We start from the raw sequence: 17,301 nt of genomic DNA, 5'->3' as shown, positions 1-17,301 counted from the left end.
ATTTCTCTGCCTGTGGGAGGAGATTTAGATTGTTTATAGTTTCTGGCTGTTGCAAATAAAGCTGGTATGAACATTTGTGGTAAGTCTTCAGATTTATGTAGACTTTTCTTTTCAGAGTAGAATGGCTGGACCATGTCTTAGAGTATTCTTGACTTTTTAAGAAACCTCCCTGCAGTTTTCCAAGGTGACTGTGCTGGAGACTCTGGTTTCTGCTCTGACACGTGAAGCTCCTGGAAATTGTCTCTCCTTCCCTCGTGGCAGGAGAGAAGGTGAACAAACAGCTCCGTGACTTTACTTAGGTCTGTTAGAGGGTGAGGTCAGAAGGCAGACCACTCCTAAAACTGGAGAGGCAGAAAGGCGATCCAGCGTCACAGCTCAGAGGAGCGGCTGCTGCTGGGGCGTGAACTCACCAGGCACTCAATGGTGATGAGCTGAATTGTGGAGGCTGGTGTGGGCTCACTTGAGTTACAGACTCCAGGGGCCACCGCCCTTCACCGTCTTGCTTCCAGGAGCTCCAGGTTCCCATCGTGAAGATCAGAGGAAGGTTCCCTCACCTTTGGCCGTGAGCCCAGAGCCGTCCCCAGCACAAATAGCTCCTCGCCAAGGGAGAGGCCTCACCAGAGCCGTGTCTGACTTGGGGAAGAAGGAGGACTCAGCCACAGGCCTCTAGCCTTCCTGTCTCACATAAGGGAGAAGAAGAACACATGTGCTTGTGAAGGTCACTGGATGACCGACCTAATGCCAGGTCTTCAGAAGGCTTCCCGCCCTGCACCTGACCACCACGTTGAGAGGACTCTGTCAAACAGCAGCAGACTTGGACTCGGCAGAGATGCTAGCGTTATCACACCAGGGTTTTAAAGCAACCGTGATTAACATGCCGAGGGCCCCAGTGGACGGCATGCAGAACCGTTGGGTAGTGTGAGCAGAGGTGTGGAAACCGTGAGAATCAAAAATGCCAGGAATCAAAACCACTGGGCAGGAATGAAGAGCACCTCGAACGAGCCTTTCAGCAGGCTGGGTGTGGCTGAGGAGCGAATCCCACAGGGTACCTTCAAGATGAGTCAGGAGGAACTTCCCACACTGGGATGCAGAGAGAAAACACTGGGGAAAACGAAGCAGCACATCCGGGGTGTTGGGACAATCGCAGAAGGTGTAACATCCACATACGGGAATACCAGGAGAAGGGGGGAGCAGGGAAGAGATCTGAAATAGTAATTGTGGAGAATTTTCCAAAATTAATGACATAAACCACAAGTCAAGAAAGCTGAGGGGATTACCAAGTGGATAAGTGCCAGAAAATCACCACGTGGGTGCGTTACACTCAACCTGCAGAACACTAAAGACAGAAAATCCACTGTATCTACAGACCTCTCGTCAGGAACCAAGCAAGCAAGAAGAGAGTGACATTTAGTGGGATTTTTATTTTTGTTTTTCAGTGTGTGTGCAAACCAGTCATTTTATTGTGTTCATAGAACCTGTGGTCTGGAGTTGAGAAAGGGCTTATGGAAGATGACTGTTTTGTCTTCCACAGTATCTGGGAAGGCTGGACAGCAGGGAGCAACGCAGTCACTGAGTTCTGGAATTATCCGTAGGTATCTTCACGAGTGTGTTGGCACCTGAGCTGGGTTTACATGAAAGTTTGACTCAGCTCAGAAATTGTCCATGTGGACCGGGTCTCCACAGCACAACAGCCTCGTGGCAGTCAGGCGTGGGAGGCACTTCTGTGGTTCTGCGTAGACTGAAGCAGCCCCAAGCCCAGTCAGACTCAAGGAATGTGATGTAGATCCCGCCTCGCAGTGGCAGGGTGTCAAAAATGTGCATTCATCTGAAAAATGCAATCAGCCCTCTTCCAGCAAATTATTTCTACTCCATCCATGTGTAAAATACACTCACCCCTTTCTAAAATCCTCCGAAATTCTGATCTCACTATGGCTTCAAAAATATTTAGTCTTGAAAGACTGTTGATCTAGAATTTGTATCTGGGGAAATTACCCTTCAAAAGTGAAGGAAAAAGAAAGATTTTCTGAGCCAAACAAAAACTGAGGGGATTTGTACATTTATCTTGTATCCTGAGGGTTTTCTAAATTCACCTATTCTGATAGCTTTTATAACGGATTCTGTGAGATCTTCTACCTGAGCGTTCATGTCACTTAACGCTTTTTTCTCCGTCTTGCCTTATTGCTCTGGCTACGGCCTCTAGTACAATGCTGAGTGGAAGTGGTAACGGAGGACCCGTCTTCCTCCTGATGAGGAGACAGCATTCATGTTTCTCCTTCATTGTGGTGTTGCTGTGGTTTCCAAGAATGCTCTTTTCCAGGTGAGGAGCTTCCCATCCTCCCTGGCTGCTGGAGTTTTTATCAGGGATGATGTAGGAATGTTTTCAAGTGCTTGTTTTTTGGTGTTTGAGATAATACAATCTTACATATTGAGATGTTGTAATTTTTCTCCTGTTGTTTGTTAACGTCATGATTTACATGAACAGATTTGTAATTGTTAAACCAGCCTTGCCTTTTGGGATAAACCACATGTCGTAATGTACTGTTCTTTTCTGTACTACTGGGTTAGATGTGTTGTTAAGGATTTTGGTGTCTTGTTTGTAAGATTTCTTGTCGGTCTGGTGTCAGTGTCAGTGTACTTCAGACCTCATGGGCTGATTTTGCACTCCTTTCTCAATTTCTTGGAAGGATTTGTGGAGAACTGCTGTTATTTCTCCCTCAAACGTCTGGTAGAATTCACCAGTGCAGCCACGAGGGTCTGGAGTTTCCGTTGTGGGAAGGCTTTTAACTGTAAGTTAAATTTATTAAATAGACGTGAGCGTATCACCGGTTATCGGCTTCTGCCTGAGACAGCTTTGGTGGTTCATGTTTCTCGAGAATGTTTCCTTCATCTGAGCTGAGTTTATCTGCATAAAGCTGTGGGGATGGTTCTCCTGTTAACATTTAACGTCTGTGGAATCTGTAGTGACCGTATTGACCCTCCCTGCAAACTGCTGTTGCTGTATTTGTTACATTTTTACCCTCACGTCCACCCCAGGAACCGTGGCGCCAGCTCAGCTCTCGCTGGCCCTTGGTGCTCGTGGGCGAGTAGGTGATGAGCAAGTGGGTCTCCATGCGACCAGGTGCCCCGCGCCCCGTCGCCTGGCCTCGTGCGCCGACGTGCTCTCCTGGGAGCGTCCACCCCTGGACCCTGGGAGCCCCAGGCTCTCCTCCCGTCCACCCCAAGCCCAGGTGCCACAGCTCCCAGCTCAGCTCTGTCCCCCTTGCTGTGTTCGCCACCCTTTCCCCATCCTCAGTAAGTTTCTCTAAATCTTGGAGAACGATCGTTAATGTGTGAAAGCCGCAGCCAGCGTTTTCAGCTTCTGCCTGGTCGGCAGCCTCTCTGAAATGGTTTATGTGTCGGTGTGGGAGACTGAAGCCCGCGATTTGTCCAGGCCGCACCCCTGACCACAGGCAGCTGTGAGATCCTGGCCCGGGAGGCGGGCGCTGCGGGGGCTCCTGGGCAGTGGCTGCGCCTTGGGGTGGGGGCCTCAGGTCACCCTCCTCCCCAGCTTGACCTGAGCAGGAGGGGGGCTTCAGAACATCCCGCCACCTCCGCCTCCGCCTGCTCCCGAGATCTCACACCCTCACTGTGGTTAATGGGAAATAAGTGTGGCCTGAAGCAGCTGATGGAGGAGGAGTGTGTGTGAGGACTGCAGGTGGTGGGCGGGCGGGTGCTTTACAGCTGCGGTCTTCACACAGACCTCAGCACACCAGCCGCTGCCCCGCGGGCGACCGTGGGCACCCCTGGACTCTGCTTGATGAAAACGGCCCAGCACCCCAGGGAGGCACAGTCTACTGGGTGTTTTTATTCACTTAACAGAAACATTCACTTATCAGATCTCGCTGAAGTGCAGTTTACAGAACTTAGAGGCAAATTAACATGTAAATTCAAAATTGAAGGTTTTGGATTTTTTTCTTTACAAATATTACAAATGTACATCCATTGGTGCAGTAGTGCCGTCCACTCATGCTTTTCACGTACATACCTTCACTTAGGAATTACTGTTAAGTTCGTTTTGCTTAAAAAATGCTGCAAGTTAACTGGGCCCTGCTGGGAAAGTCGTTTCCCTTTTGTTCCTGACGCATGTGCTGTAGAGTGACGGAAGTTAGTGCCTGTGTGAAAAGAGGCCCTGCGATCCAGATCGTCTGTCTTTATCCTGAGAGGATGTTCCGTGCCTCCAGCTCTGACTCTGGAATAACAAGGTAGGAAGTGGGTACTGCCTGCACGTCCCTGCAGAAGCGATATTGTTTGGTCTAAATTTCTAGGTATGTGGCATCGGTGTCCCTTTTGGTGGAGGTCGGACAGGGCAGGCCCTGGGGGTCTGAAGGGTCGCTAGCAGGTCCCCCGGACAAGAAGTCAGGGGCCCCCTCGTGCTGAAAAAGCCGTGACCACGGCTCAGCCAAGTGGAGCTCGGCCGACACCCGCCCGAGGTTCACGGGTTCACGTGCCCGAGGCTGGGCCCTCAGTTGCACCAGGGATCAGGAGTTCAGGACGAGGAGGGGAGAGAGGGGAGGGAGGAACAGGGGAGAGAAGTTGGAAGAGGCGGGCAGAGCGGCAGGAGGCCCCAGGGGTGGTGCCCGTCCCCCACCTCCCCAGAGCTGGGGGGGTGCTGTTGGTTCCCTGTGGCCGTCTCTCGGGTGGCCTGCCTCTGTCCGTGCTCCTTCCTTCCCATCCCTCACCCCAACCCTTTACTGGATCTGAATCAGAATTCTTGGGGCAATTGTGCCGAGCGCTCCCGGAACCTGCGGTGCTGCAGCCGGGAGGGACTCAGGACCATGGACAGCGGGCGGCGCCCCAGCTGGCCCCTCCCCACAGCCATCATGTGTCTGTGGGGTCATCCGCCACCAGCAGGACCTGGGAGGGTGGTCACCCAGCCAGGTGCTGCCCCTCCTGAGCCACAGGGCCTCGTGTTTCACTGCACCTTCCAAGACCCAGAACTGGGACAGCCCTTAAAACATGCAGGACTGGGGGTTGGCTGGGTGGCAGGCTCTGCTGAGTGTACACGAGGCTTCTGCCAGGAAAGGTCATAGCCTCAAAGGTGGTTCGGAGAAAGGAAGATTTTCCTAACTTCCCTTTGGTCTTATTAGAAAGTGACATTTATTGTATTTGGGCCAATTAGATGGTTCCATTAGAATGGCTTCTTAAAAAATGGGTATAGAAGTTTGTCTAAATTAAAAATGTCTACTTTATTTAAGTTTCAAAGATCTTTTTAATTTTTTTAAACAAGATACTATAGACACATCTTGAAATTTTTAATCTAAAAATAGGATTTCATCAAAATACTCTTAACTGTTCTGTCCTGGGCATTGACATGCCGTGTATTTGCTGTTTATGGCTCTCCAGTCTTGATAAACACTGTACCCCCCCCCCGAAAAAGCATTTACCTTTATTGGTAAGAACAGGTTTCAGTGAAAAAGAAATTATGTGGGAAAAATATGAGCTGTGTTTGCTTGAAAAGAAACTCAAGCTGGCGTTTCTGACCAACAGCGGACATCACAGCATCGGTCGTGGCGAGATGGGGGTGTACAGATGGGGAACCGCAAAAGCAGAACCCAGAGAGACCCTAAACACAGGAGGTCGCTGTCATTCGTCACTGGGGCCGTGGGCTGTCCTGACCCTCTGCGGCCAGTCCTGCACGGAGGCTCACACGGCCCCCGCTTTTTGGCTGAGAACCAGGTGGGGAACCTCGCGCTGCTCTCCCCGAGGGAGCAGTGCGTGCTTGGGAGGCGGACAGAGGTGCTGTGGATTTTATTTTGACTCTCCTGGGAGGAAGCTGAAAGCAGAGGATGCTGGGCCCGCGGGCAGTGCAGCACAGAGGTGCAGGGTGGTCATTTTGAGGCAGATTCAGTGGACGGGGTGGGGGCAGCCCCCCTTTTGTTGGTTCCATCCTGTTTTCAGGGCAACTCAAGTGTGTTCTCCTTACAGAGGCCTCGGGTGGTGAGGTGCGTGTGCTCCTCTGCACTCTCACTGATCTTTCTAATTAAAAGATTCAGGCAGACCCCCCGAAGCAGTCTGGGGCTCCCGTGGGACTTTGGAGCAGAGCAGATGGGCCTCATCCCTGGGCGGACCTGACTGGAGCCCTGTGTTCCAGCCCCGGGACCTGCCTCCTCTCAGCCTCTGCTCATCCCAGCCCTCCCCCTGCCTTTACCCTTCTGTGCCTGGAGCTCGAGGTCCTGTCCTCCCCTGCTCTCTCTCCGTCTCCCCCTCACTCAGACCCCCGCATCCGTGGCAGAGCACCAGGCCCTAGGGACTTCCTGCTGCACTAGAAACCCTCCCCCGCAGGCCTGCTCTGCAGACCCTCCCCTCTGGGTCCCTGCGAACTGGACACACCAACCCCTGCGCCAGTGCTTCAGACGAGAGAGAGCAGCCAGCCTCGGGCCGGGCCCTGTGGGAGTGTTCACTGTGGGTGGGCGGGCGCCTTCCGCCCCTTGAGCCCACCTGTTCCTGGCTAACCCCCCCCCCCCCGGGGCAGGAGCACGTGGACAAAAAGCAGGGCACACGTCTCCACGCAGCAGCTCAGAGCGCTGGTGAGCCGAGGTTCCGGGCACAGGTTTCAGCCAGGGCTTGACTGTGCCTCCAGCGCCAGTAGCTCCAGACACCGGTGTCCAGAGCGTCTCAGTCACAGCCAGCCCTCACGGTCGTTGGTTCTCTGAGCTTCATCCTGGTGACGCGTCAGATTGTCAGAAACTGACAGATAGTGGCCTTTTGATCCTAGCTTTTGTACTGAATTAAGATTCTATTTTATTTTTAAAATTTTATGAAAGATTCGTATGTCATCTATTTTCAAAAACATTTTTGTATCTCTTGAAACTATCCTGAAGAAACTGTCTACTTCAGAGCTGTTTTCTCTTCTAAAAGCAGTGGACTGGTGAGTCTGACCTTGTGCTGAATCTGGGGGCAAGTTTGTTTCCTTACTGGTCAATCTACTTGGGCTCTGGTAACAAGTGCCTACAACTCACCCTGTCTGGCGTTTGCCCCTTTGTTATGAGAGCTGTAATGTGTCCTTGAGTGTGTACGCGTGGTGACATGCTGGCGTCCCCTGGGTCAGGTGAGGGGGCCTGTGTCCCCAGAAGGATGTGCGCCCGGGGTGGCTGGCTGGACTCCAGGGTGGCGGCCTGACGCTGTGCTGTTTAGCGCAATGGATCAGATACGGACCTTTTAGTTGGAGGGACGAGAGGCAGGTTAGCTGGAGTGTGGAGCCAGAAGTGAGTTCTCTGCAACCAAGCGCCTCGAAGCATGTGATGGACGGGGTGTGACCGGGTGCTGCCCCGCTGCGTGGACAGGGCGCCTGCACCGGCCCCAGGGCTAAAGCCCAGGCGGCCTGTGCCCGGCTGTGTGTTGGAGGACCTGACGGTGGCAGCGCCCTGCCTCTGGCACTTCTGCGGCTGCTCTAAGTGAGCTTTCTTCGTCGTGCGGGAGGGAGCAGAGAACCCCTGGGACCAGGGAGCTGGGGGCTCCTTGGGCCTGAAGGGAAGGTTGTGTGTGTTTCTGTGCTTGTTCCCTAATAAAAGTTTGATCAGAAAGTCAGGACTCAGTCTAGGACCCTGCTTACTCGTGACCTGGTGGGGTCACAGGTCCTTAGGCTGTAGAGGACCCTGGAAGCTCAGACCTCGTCCACGGCTGGCGGGCCGTTACCTGCCAGAGGAGCAGCTGTGGGGACGCGATGGGCCTGTCCCCGCGACGTCTAGCAGTGGTGTCTTCACACCCTGGACCTTGGCCCGTGGGTGCTCTGGGAACAGTTCCTCTGCTCTGCAGGAACGGTCTTGTTCTCTGGTTCTGCCTTGGGGGTCCTTTAATATTGTGTATCTCAGACCCTCTTGAAAGGACATGGAATAGAACACTGAGTGGCCATGAGCTGACAGCGCGCTCACTGGCTTCTCTGGGGGAGCCCATGGCTTCTCTCTTCACTTGTGGCTTATCCTGAATATCGTGTGCGCTTCTGCATGGTTGAGCGGGAACCCGGCACCGGAGGTGTGTGGGGGAGGGGGCGTCGGGGACGGTGCCGGATTCACTCTTCCCACAGGAGCGCTCCGCACCACCTTCCAGGTGGCCACTCAGACCCTGCAGCCCCGATGGAAACTCCGTTCGGCACCCGGAGGAGGCAGTCCCTGGTACCTCGGGCAGGCGTGGTGGCTGCCTTGGTCCCAGCACCCTGGGAGCAGCCGGCAGAGGAGCAGCACGTGCCTAACTCAGGGCTGGCTGCTCACCGAGCTGTGCACACGTGTGTCTTTCTGGGACACCAAAGGGAAATGAATGCACGAACGGACCAGCCCCGTCCTGACACGCCCCACACACCCACCCTCGCCTCGGCCAGAGTGGGCCCGGGTCCAGAGACTCAAAGAGTTAGTAGAAACTGGTCCTGCTCTGGTGGCTTCCTCACCCAGGTGCCCAGGCCTGCCTTCTGGAATGCCTTGAACAGCTGCTGTTTGACAGACTGGTAGGTGCACGCCCCCAGCTTGGCCTCACAGTACATGGATGGCGTGTCCCCGTGGCTTGGGATCCGTGTGCTCAGCTGTGGGATAAAGGGAGAGAGATGGGTGAGCCCCTGCTGGGAACGGGGTCCCCCAGACCAGCAGGACCCGCCGAGAGCGGGGCCCCCCGGACCAGCAGGACCCACTGGGACCGCGCTGGAACATGCTGAGCTGGCACTGGCTCCTGGCCCCACCGGTAACTTTTCCTTCTCTCTTCCTTCAGACGGAAGAGCAGCGTCATAGTGACATGTACCTGTAATTTGCTAAGAGCGTAGCTTTTAAGTGTCCTCCCCACACACACACGGATGGCAGCGCTGTGGTGGTGCCAGCTATCATTTCACAGTGCACCAGATTATCAAGTTGTGCACCTTAAATATATACGTTTGTGTGTCATTTATGCTCAGGGAAGCTGAAACAAAAGAAAAATATCTATTCTCCCTAATTTGACCTATTGATAAATAAAATCACATTTAAAACTCCCCTCCCTGCCACCAAAAAAAAGTAACTATAGAAGTTTCCAGGTTCTGTCCGGCAGTCCTGTGATTCCTCAGAAAACCTAGTTATCAGGGGACCGTGCTTCACAGGAGGTGTGATGATTAACGCAAAGATAAGCACGTAACCTGCTGCTCCTACAAACACAACGCGAGCTGCACGGTGGGAAGGAGGGGCTCAGGTAGAGCGGGGGTGGGGCCGGGGAGGCCTGGGAACAAAGGTGGGTCAGGGTCGGAAACAGGCGGCTCTTGAGTTACCTGCCAGCCCGGCAGGGGGACCAGGAGGTGCTGTGTGCTCATCAGGGTCCTGAGCTGAGCAGGACGTGCTGGCTGGTCTGTCTCACTCACTCACTACTGGGTAACTGGGGTGAACCTAGCTTCTCAGCATGCGTGTCTTTATATCTGAACTGGAATGATACTGACGCTGAAGTCTGTATGGACTTTCTGAGCGGGTGGCCCTGCCCCGGCCACGGCACCTCACAGTGAGCTCCTTTTTCCACCTGTTCCTGGGACCCGACTGCTGCTCGTCAGGGGCCGCCACTCAGAGGAGCCGCACCTGAGGCCCAGGGAGTGAGCTGAGGACACAGGGACCAGTTTTGCAGCAAGTGTCACCCCCGCTCAGACCCAGTGGCGTTATTCTGCCTTCTGCACCCTGCCCCCCACGAGGCGCACCCACCTTCCCGTGGAGCCGCGCCCACCGGGCGGACAGCCTGCGCTTGCAGAGCCGGGACGAGCGGCCGCAGCTCCTCTTCCCTGTGGTGGCGTCCACCACCTCCACGTCCGCAGCGCCCACCACCCAGTTCACGCTGAAGTGCGGTGACTTCCCGGGCTGCCGGGCCTCGGCCTGACTCACTCCTGGGGAGGGAAGCGGCGAGGCCGTGAGGTGCGAACACCCCTGTCCCGGGCGGGCCGTGCGGCTGGGGCTCACGTCCCAGGAACCTCCACCCAGAGAAGGATGCGAACGGACCAAGACCCTGGGCTGACGGGGCCCGTCCTCATCACGTTCAGGGAAACGCTTTTGTGGTCTGAGCACAGAGAACACGGGCATGTGCCCACCAGGGTCCCCCAAGAGAAGGTCCCTGGAGAAGTGGACCCTCCGATCCCTCAGCACCGGCACTGCCTCCGTTCAGGGTCCAGGGTCTGCGTGGACGTGCGCAGGGTCCTCCACAGACCACCTCCCTCGGCCGGAGACCCTCCAATCTGCCCCGAACCCGAGAGCAACCAACCCCGCCCAGTCTCCTGCCGGTGTGTCCACGAGGAGAGATCACGCTCGCGTGCGGCGCTGCAGTGGTCCCGCTGCCAGGCGTGGTGGCCTAGAGGGCCGTCGCCTCAGCTCAAAGCCTTAACGTGATCACACCTGCAGAGACCCCTTTCCAGGTAAGACGTCTGCAGGTTTTGGGGGAGCAGGACCCCCCGGCACTGTGCTCCTGGCCTGGTACCGCCCCTGCCGCTGCCGCTCAGAGCCACGAGGGAGCATCCATGACTTGCCTGGCAGATGGTTTTATCAGTGCTCACCAGCTGCTCAAAGATGCTTTACTCTGAGAAAATCCCCTTCTACCTTTTTTAAAGATATGTGTGTAACAGACATGACAGCATTTCTTTAAGTATCTGTGGGCCCACTTTGTCTAAGATGTGATTCACTCTCCCCACACGAGATGTGCACACGACATTCAGGGGTGTCATTTTCACGGGAGCTGCGGCAGGGCAGGTCTTGCGTTACAGGGCGGCCCCGCGTTTGGTTTTGTGGAATGAATGAAGCAGTTTCCAGGTGCACTTGGAATGGAAAGGCGGCAGGAACAGGAGGGCCGCCCGAGTTTATGCGCTGCCCCCACCCTGCGGGTCTCCGGGGCTCGCGCGCACTCGTCACACACGCCACACCCACAGATGCAGACGGCACGTCACAGGCCACGCCCCACGCTCCCCTCACTCTGCGCACACACTCCCGGCGGACGTGGGCCGGTAATACGGACGGATGGATCGGGGTAGCTAATCCTAAGTCTGTGTTCACATCATTTTCATGAGCGTGGGCAGCGTCGTAGTAACAGTGACTTCCTAGCTGTGGTCCTGTCTGAATGCAGCACGTACAAGGGATGATACGCAGGGGGCAGCGGGGCCTGGACCGTGAGCTGGCTCAGTGTGCGGCACGTGTCGTTCTGCGGTCCCGGGAGCTGCAGGTGACACAGGGGAACGCTGTGCAGGGCCAGGTCGGGCTGAGCAGCAGTGTCTGAGCAGGGGCTGGGGCCTCCACTTCCGATGAGGGTTCCCCTGATGTTCGGAGACTTCCTTCCTGGAGTCAAGGGGCGTGACCTGATTTGTGATCAGAAATGACTGAGGTCTGTGCTCCTTGTAGTTTAACGTGCACGTGCTCCCAGGACGCTCCAGGAGATGCGCGCGTCCCTCCACGGCAGGAAAGTCGAGTGCTCCCTCCTCCAGCCTGGTGGTGGCGTGGGTCTGGGCTCCCGGGAGGACTGTCGCTATTTCAGGAGATACAAGGCAAAGGGACTTGGGCAGAATGTGGCTGATTTTGCTTGAAATCACATATGTCCACTGTCGTCACGTCTAGGGTGCATTGAGGCCAGGCTTCTCACCTGGTGGGGGTACATGGCCCCCCCCCCCCCCCCCCGCTCTTGGCCCCGCAGTGTCTGTCTGGGGCGTTTTTATTATGCACAGAAACATGGTGTTTCGGGGGCCCTGTTTCTCTGGAATGCTGTCTCTCCTCCCCTGAAGGATACTTTCACTGGGTGCAGGGTTTTGGTTTGAGATTAATTTTCCACAGCATTTCAAAGACGTCATTTCCTGTTTTGTCCTCTGAGGTTTAGCCATCAGTCTGATCTCACGTCTCTGAAGTTGACTTGTCTTTTCTTTACTGGCAGCTTTTATGATTTTCTTTTTATTCTTGTTTTTAGCAATTTTGCTGCTGAGGGAGGACTGGAACATTCTTCCTGGGGTGCAGCACGCTTCTCAGGGTCCTGGGTCGGCGTGTCCCCCGTCCTGGGGAGTCCTCAGTTCTCGTGTCCGTAGTACAGCTCCCACTCCGCTCTCCTCTCTTCCTCTGGGACTCTGTCCACACCCTTGTTAGACTGTCTCACTCCGCCTCTCAGTCTCACTCCGCCTCTCACCTTCCCTTTGTATTTTCTCCTGTTTCCCTCTGCAGTGGTCAACTTTGTGTATCAACTTGGCTAGGCTGTGGTGCCCGCTGCTTGGTCAGACACCAGCCACATGCTGCCGTGAAGGTAGTTTTGATGGGTTGACACTTCGATCAGCAGACTTTGAGAAAAGCAAAGACCCTCTGCTGTGCGGTAGGCCTCGTCTAATCAGTTGACGACCCTAGGAGCCAAGACCGAGGTCCCTCGAGAGGAAGGAATTCTGCCTCCAGGTGGCCTTTGGGTGTGGCTGCAGTAGCAGCGTGTGCCTGGAAGTCCAGCCTGGCTGCAGATCTCAGACCTGACAGCCCCGCAGTGGTGTGAGCCAGCTCTCCGAGACAGGCCTCTCTTTCCTAGCAGGAAGCTGAGTCTGGCCTGTTGGTCCTGAGCTCTGGAGAACCTCGACTGAGACTCCCTGTCTCTGTCTCTGTGCTCGTTCTGGGTATTCTCTTCAGAATAATGTCCCAACATGCTAATTCTCTCCTCGGCTGTGTTAGCTTGCCTCTAAGCCCAGCCTTTGTTACACAAAATGTTTTATTACCTTTATTTCTGAAATACCCATTGGGCCCTTTTTCTGGCCCCCCCCCCCCCATTTTCTGTCTTGGGTTTTCAATCTCTTTTACCCTGTTGGGCAGTTACATGAACGTCTGTGTCTGAGAACTGCAGCCTCTGGGGCCAGGGGCTGCCTTCACCGTCCGTGGTTCCTGCTGGGTCTGTCTCCGCCGGCACCAGCTTATTTCCGTTCTGTGCTGGTGCTTACTGTTCGTGCACCTTTTCTGTAGGATTATTTTAACCTGACTTCTGGTAGGATCATCTTAATCTGAATTCAGGAATGAGATCATTACAAGCTGGGCTCACTGGGTCCAGATTCATCCTGACTGACTTGGTCCGTGCACTGCAGTGGCCGCCCCACTGCTGCCGGAAACTGCCCTGAAAGCTCCTCCAAGGTCCACCTTCCACCTCTTCTCTTTCCACCCCTGCATCCTCAGGGTGTCCTCAGGTGTCACCCGGGCCCTCTGACTTACAGTTGTGGGCTACTTTCTAACCCCTTCGCTTTAATTTTCTGTCAAGCATTTGTATTTTGTCCGCCTTCTCCCCACTGGAAGGCGTCTGCCTCGGGCGTGGGTTTTCAGTCGTTTGGTTCACTGCCCTAGTCCAAGTGCCGAATTGTGCCTGGAGCATCGTACGCGATCAGCACGTACCTGCTGAGTGATTAAAGGCATGCAGGGATTGTGGTCAGCGTCTTAATGTTTGGACAAAGTAAGTGTGTTGACAGCAGGAGTGTTTTCCTTCACAGGCAAAGTTCTCAGGAGGAACATCATCAGGTTTGGTGTTCAGTTCTGTGAAACTGTTCCTTACAGTCATGGTAGAAATTAAGTGAAACTTAACTAACAAACGCAGTTTTTAAAAGAACTCCCCAGAATACTACAGTAAGATTTCCTGTAATTTTAAATTTACCCTAAGCTACAGGCCGCCTGATTTGCGCAGGGATGTGTGCGGTGGTGCACAGAAACGTGTCATTAGGTGGTTCTTTGTTAAGCCTGACTTTTTTGATCTGCATGCAAAGATATTACGGTTACTTTTAGATTATTCTAGCAAGATCTATAGGGACTTTGTTTTCTACCAGAAATTCCTGCAAGGACACCGGACAATAAACTCCCGCCTCTCATGGCCTAGGACAGAGGCGTCCGCTCAGGCATTTTTTTGAAGCTCATGGTGCTTTGTCTGAAACATTTATGAAACGTTTATAGTTTATATTGCTCTGTGTGTAACATACAGACTACTGTCCACTGGCATAAAAGAAAATCTCTGCTGCCACCCGCACTGGGTTGTGTTGCAGGGCACCGTTAATGATAATCAATTGCAGAAGTTTCTCCCGAGCTGGAGTCCTGACTCCACATCAGATTCTGCAGCTGAGCTGGACAACATTTTAGAAATTTAAACGCGCACAGAAACGTGGATGACGGTGGCCGCAGATCTCCTTGCCCTGCCGTCCCTGCAGAGACGTGGCTAGAGTGTGACACGTCGGTGGTTTGGGGCAAAATTTACAGGCGACTGTTGGTGGACATTTCAATAAACATCAAACTTCTTTCCGGCAAATTCAGGTGCTTAGCAAACACGGAAGTGGGAAACGGGCCCTGAAACGCCAGCTTGTCATTTTCACTATTTCAGGAAAAAACACACCGTGAAGCAAGACAGCCGACTCTCTTCTCTGTCACCAGTCCTGTACTTTTCATCACGAATGTAAACTGAGAGTCTTAACTCAAGGTTCTGACATCCATTTCCTGGTCCATCTCTCAGGTTCCACTTCCACTGCCGAGACCTTGCCCTGGGCTGCAAACTCGTCGTGAGTCTATCTTCCATGTGGACTGAGGGTGTTCAGCGCTGAAAACATCTGGGAAACGCCGTTAACGCGAAGGGCGGGTTTATCTGTCCCGTCCAGATTTCCTCCCTGTCGTGATTCATTCTCCTGATGGAGAAGAGGAAACACTGAGCCTTGAGGCTGGAAGCTCCGATGCCCAGGCCGCCAGCCCGGGGCGGCAGCCCTCAGTCAATTCCTCATTCACGTGTGTCTTTCTAAAAGATGAGTACTGAGAGCACAGATTTTTATCAGTCACCATTCTCACCGATTCCCACCTACTGAGAGCCCTGAGAAAGGCGGCCCCTTCACGCAGGGAGGGTCTCCCATGTCAAGAAAGCCCGGGACGCAGGCGGGAAGCAGGCACTGGGCCGTCGCGCAGCCCCACGCTGGGGGGGCCTCTTTGGCCCCGTTTGGACCTTTGGGTCTGATGCTGTCTCCACGGCAGGACTCAGGCAGACGTGTGTGGTTGGGACTGGTTAACAGCGGGGCGCTCTTTGTGAAGTCTCTCCTTTGGTTCTCACCCGCCGCCCGCCGTCCCCCAGTACATCATGGCCCCCGATCTAGTTCAGAACAATTTCAGGATCCTGGGAGTAATGCTCAGGCCTGACTCGACGCCACACCCCTCAAACAGCTCTTTTCTCTTCCTGTCCTCTCTCAGAGGATCCGTCTGAGGCCCGAACCGGCCAGTCCCTCCCAACCCACCCATCCCCCGCCCCCTGCTCACCAGCCACGGCGGCCCCTCCAGGGAGCAGGCACTGCCTCGTAGCTGTGTGTCTTTCTCCAGGCCCCAGGCCCGGGGTGCGGGGAGTCACTGAAATCCCCCCCCTCCTCCCTGTGGGTACAGCTTGGTTCCCGGGAACAGGAAAGGCTCCTCAGTGTGGAAGGTCGCGGCCACAGTGGGTGGGAGTCACCTCCGCAAACCGCCCCTCCCAGCAAGCCTAGAATGCTGCGGCCTCCAGAGCGATGCATGGCCACAGACTCCTGGGCCTCACAGCTGCTGGGCTGTGTGTGGGCTGGCCCGTAGCCTGGGGGTGGCTGTCCAGGCCCGTCGCATGGCGGGGGCACGGGGCAGGGAGGACGCTCAGGAGTTTGCTCCCGGATCAGTGCTGGCACAGGGACCTGGGTGGGTGGCTGTGGCCCCATGTCTGCCCCCTCGCCCTCCACCAGGAAGGCCCCATGGGCGGCACGGGGTGGGGGTGGCCCTGCTGGGCATGCATGTGTTCGTGGCACAGTGACCGTTTACTGCAAAGTGACACCATGCCCTCTGCTCGTCCGGTGCGTGTTCACTCTGGGGTGTTCCCTGCCCCTCTGCGGGGCTGCTCTGCCCCGTGGCTCGCTATGCCTTACATGCTGTTGGCCAGCCTGGCCGGGCCTGCCGGGGGGGCTTGTGTCCACGAGGACAGTGCTTACCACTGAGCAGGGGCCGGTTGTGCCGGTACGAGGTGGGCAGCTGGCCGACGTCCTCGGGCCGGCGGCCCATCACCCGGGCGAGGTGGCCGGTGTGGCGCAGGCTCCCCACCACGATGCTGTGCAGGTACACAGGCTCGATGAAGTGGCAGAGCAGCGCGCCCTGCACACCCAGCACGTTCCACCTGCGGGGAGAGGGGGTCAGCGGCCGGGCTGGGGAGGGCAGAGGGGCGGCCTCTCTTCCGTCCACCCCGTCGTCCTCAGGCATCACCCTCCCCGTTGTGTTGCTGGCAGGAGGGGACGCTGGCCTGCAGGGTGGCCACGGCTTTGGCGTTGTGGCCGCTAGTGACCCTGAGTGCCGTCGGGGGCTGGGCAGACGGCGGCTTCGCACGTGAATACACGTGGCTCCCTTTTCTGGAAAACGTGTTATTGGATGGAGTTAAATATTCCCTTGGGGACTTAAAATCAGATTTTTAAAAAAGGCACTTTGTCCCCACAGCAGACCTGAGCTTTCCTTCATGTTCGCTGGGAAGTACCAGAAATTGAACTGATTTCAGTTTAGGGAAAAACACCCTGTTCCCTTCCCTTTGTCAGACTCAGCGTCAGAGGGACCCGCTGAGTTGACCTGGGGATGATGAGAGCCCAGATCGGAGGACAGGGCTGTCTTATTGGAAGCAAATACAGCTCTGGGTGAGTTCGCTTCTGCCTGCAGAGACACCCTCACACTGTAAGGTTCCCCCTAAATTTGGGTGATACGAGTATGTTATTTAAGGCACATTTTGTGGTTTCCCCTTGGAATGAGGTGCTTGAAGCCCAGCCCCCACTGGTAACGGGCGCTGTGCAGCTGATTTCGTACATCATTGTTCTTCTCATTAACTGACATTTCTCCACTGTTAGAGCCACGGTTGTGGGGCCTCCACGCTGCACTTTTCTTTTCATGATTAATAAGGAGTCATTATGGTTCCCTCTCCTGAAGCAGTCAATTAGCACAGAATTCTTCCCATTAATTACCGAATGCTGGAGCCAGCAGGCCCTACCTGGAGAGCAATCTGCTCTCAGAACCTGTGACACCAATTGCCTTAAAAAGTTCTTTAAATTTTATTCCAAAAACACAAGCAATTTAGCTGGCGATATTAATTTGCCTCAGAAGCATCGAGGTGAATGAGAAACATCTTTTAATCTCATGCAAGAAGAGGCAGCCATCTGGCTGGCGAGGGTGGAGCGCGCTTCCCCCCCATAAGTGCAGGTCATTAAAGTAATGTGCTCACCCACATAAAGCGCAAGTGGAATATAAAAGGTAATATTTATATACAAACAGTTTAGTCCTACAATTTAAGCCGTCATTGGTTTTATGAAACGTTTACTTTAGTCTATCAGATTTGCATAAC

General features: G+C 54.8%; 1 protein-coding gene across 2 annotated transcripts in view; it reads right to left on the bottom strand.

The window, feature by feature from the left end:
• Positions 1-3,823: 3,823 nt before the first annotated feature.
• Positions 3,824-17,301, bottom strand: part of ADARB2 (adenosine deaminase RNA specific B2 (inactive)) — a 421,699-nt gene continuing 408,221 nt past the window's right edge. The window contains exons 10-12 of one of the 2 annotated variants that reach the window (XM_074358384.1): positions 15,917-16,098; positions 9,678-9,856; positions 3,824-8,551 (exon numbers count right to left, since the gene is read on the bottom strand). In XM_074358384.1, coding sequence (XP_074214485.1) covers positions 8,375-8,551; positions 9,678-9,856; positions 15,917-16,098 — 538 coding nt within the window. In that variant the 3' untranslated portion in view covers positions 3,824-8,374. The remainder of the gene's footprint in view (positions 8,552-9,677; positions 9,857-15,916; positions 16,099-17,301) is intronic. The other variant, XM_074358387.1, reaches the window with a different exon arrangement.

Source organism: Camelus bactrianus, chromosome 35 (genome assembly GCF_048773025.1).
Source record: "Camelus bactrianus isolate YW-2024 breed Bactrian camel chromosome 35, ASM4877302v1, whole genome shotgun sequence".
Lineage (NCBI taxonomy): Eukaryota > Metazoa > Chordata > Mammalia > Artiodactyla > Camelidae > Camelus > Camelus bactrianus.
This window is presented reverse-complemented; position numbering and strand designations above follow the sequence as displayed.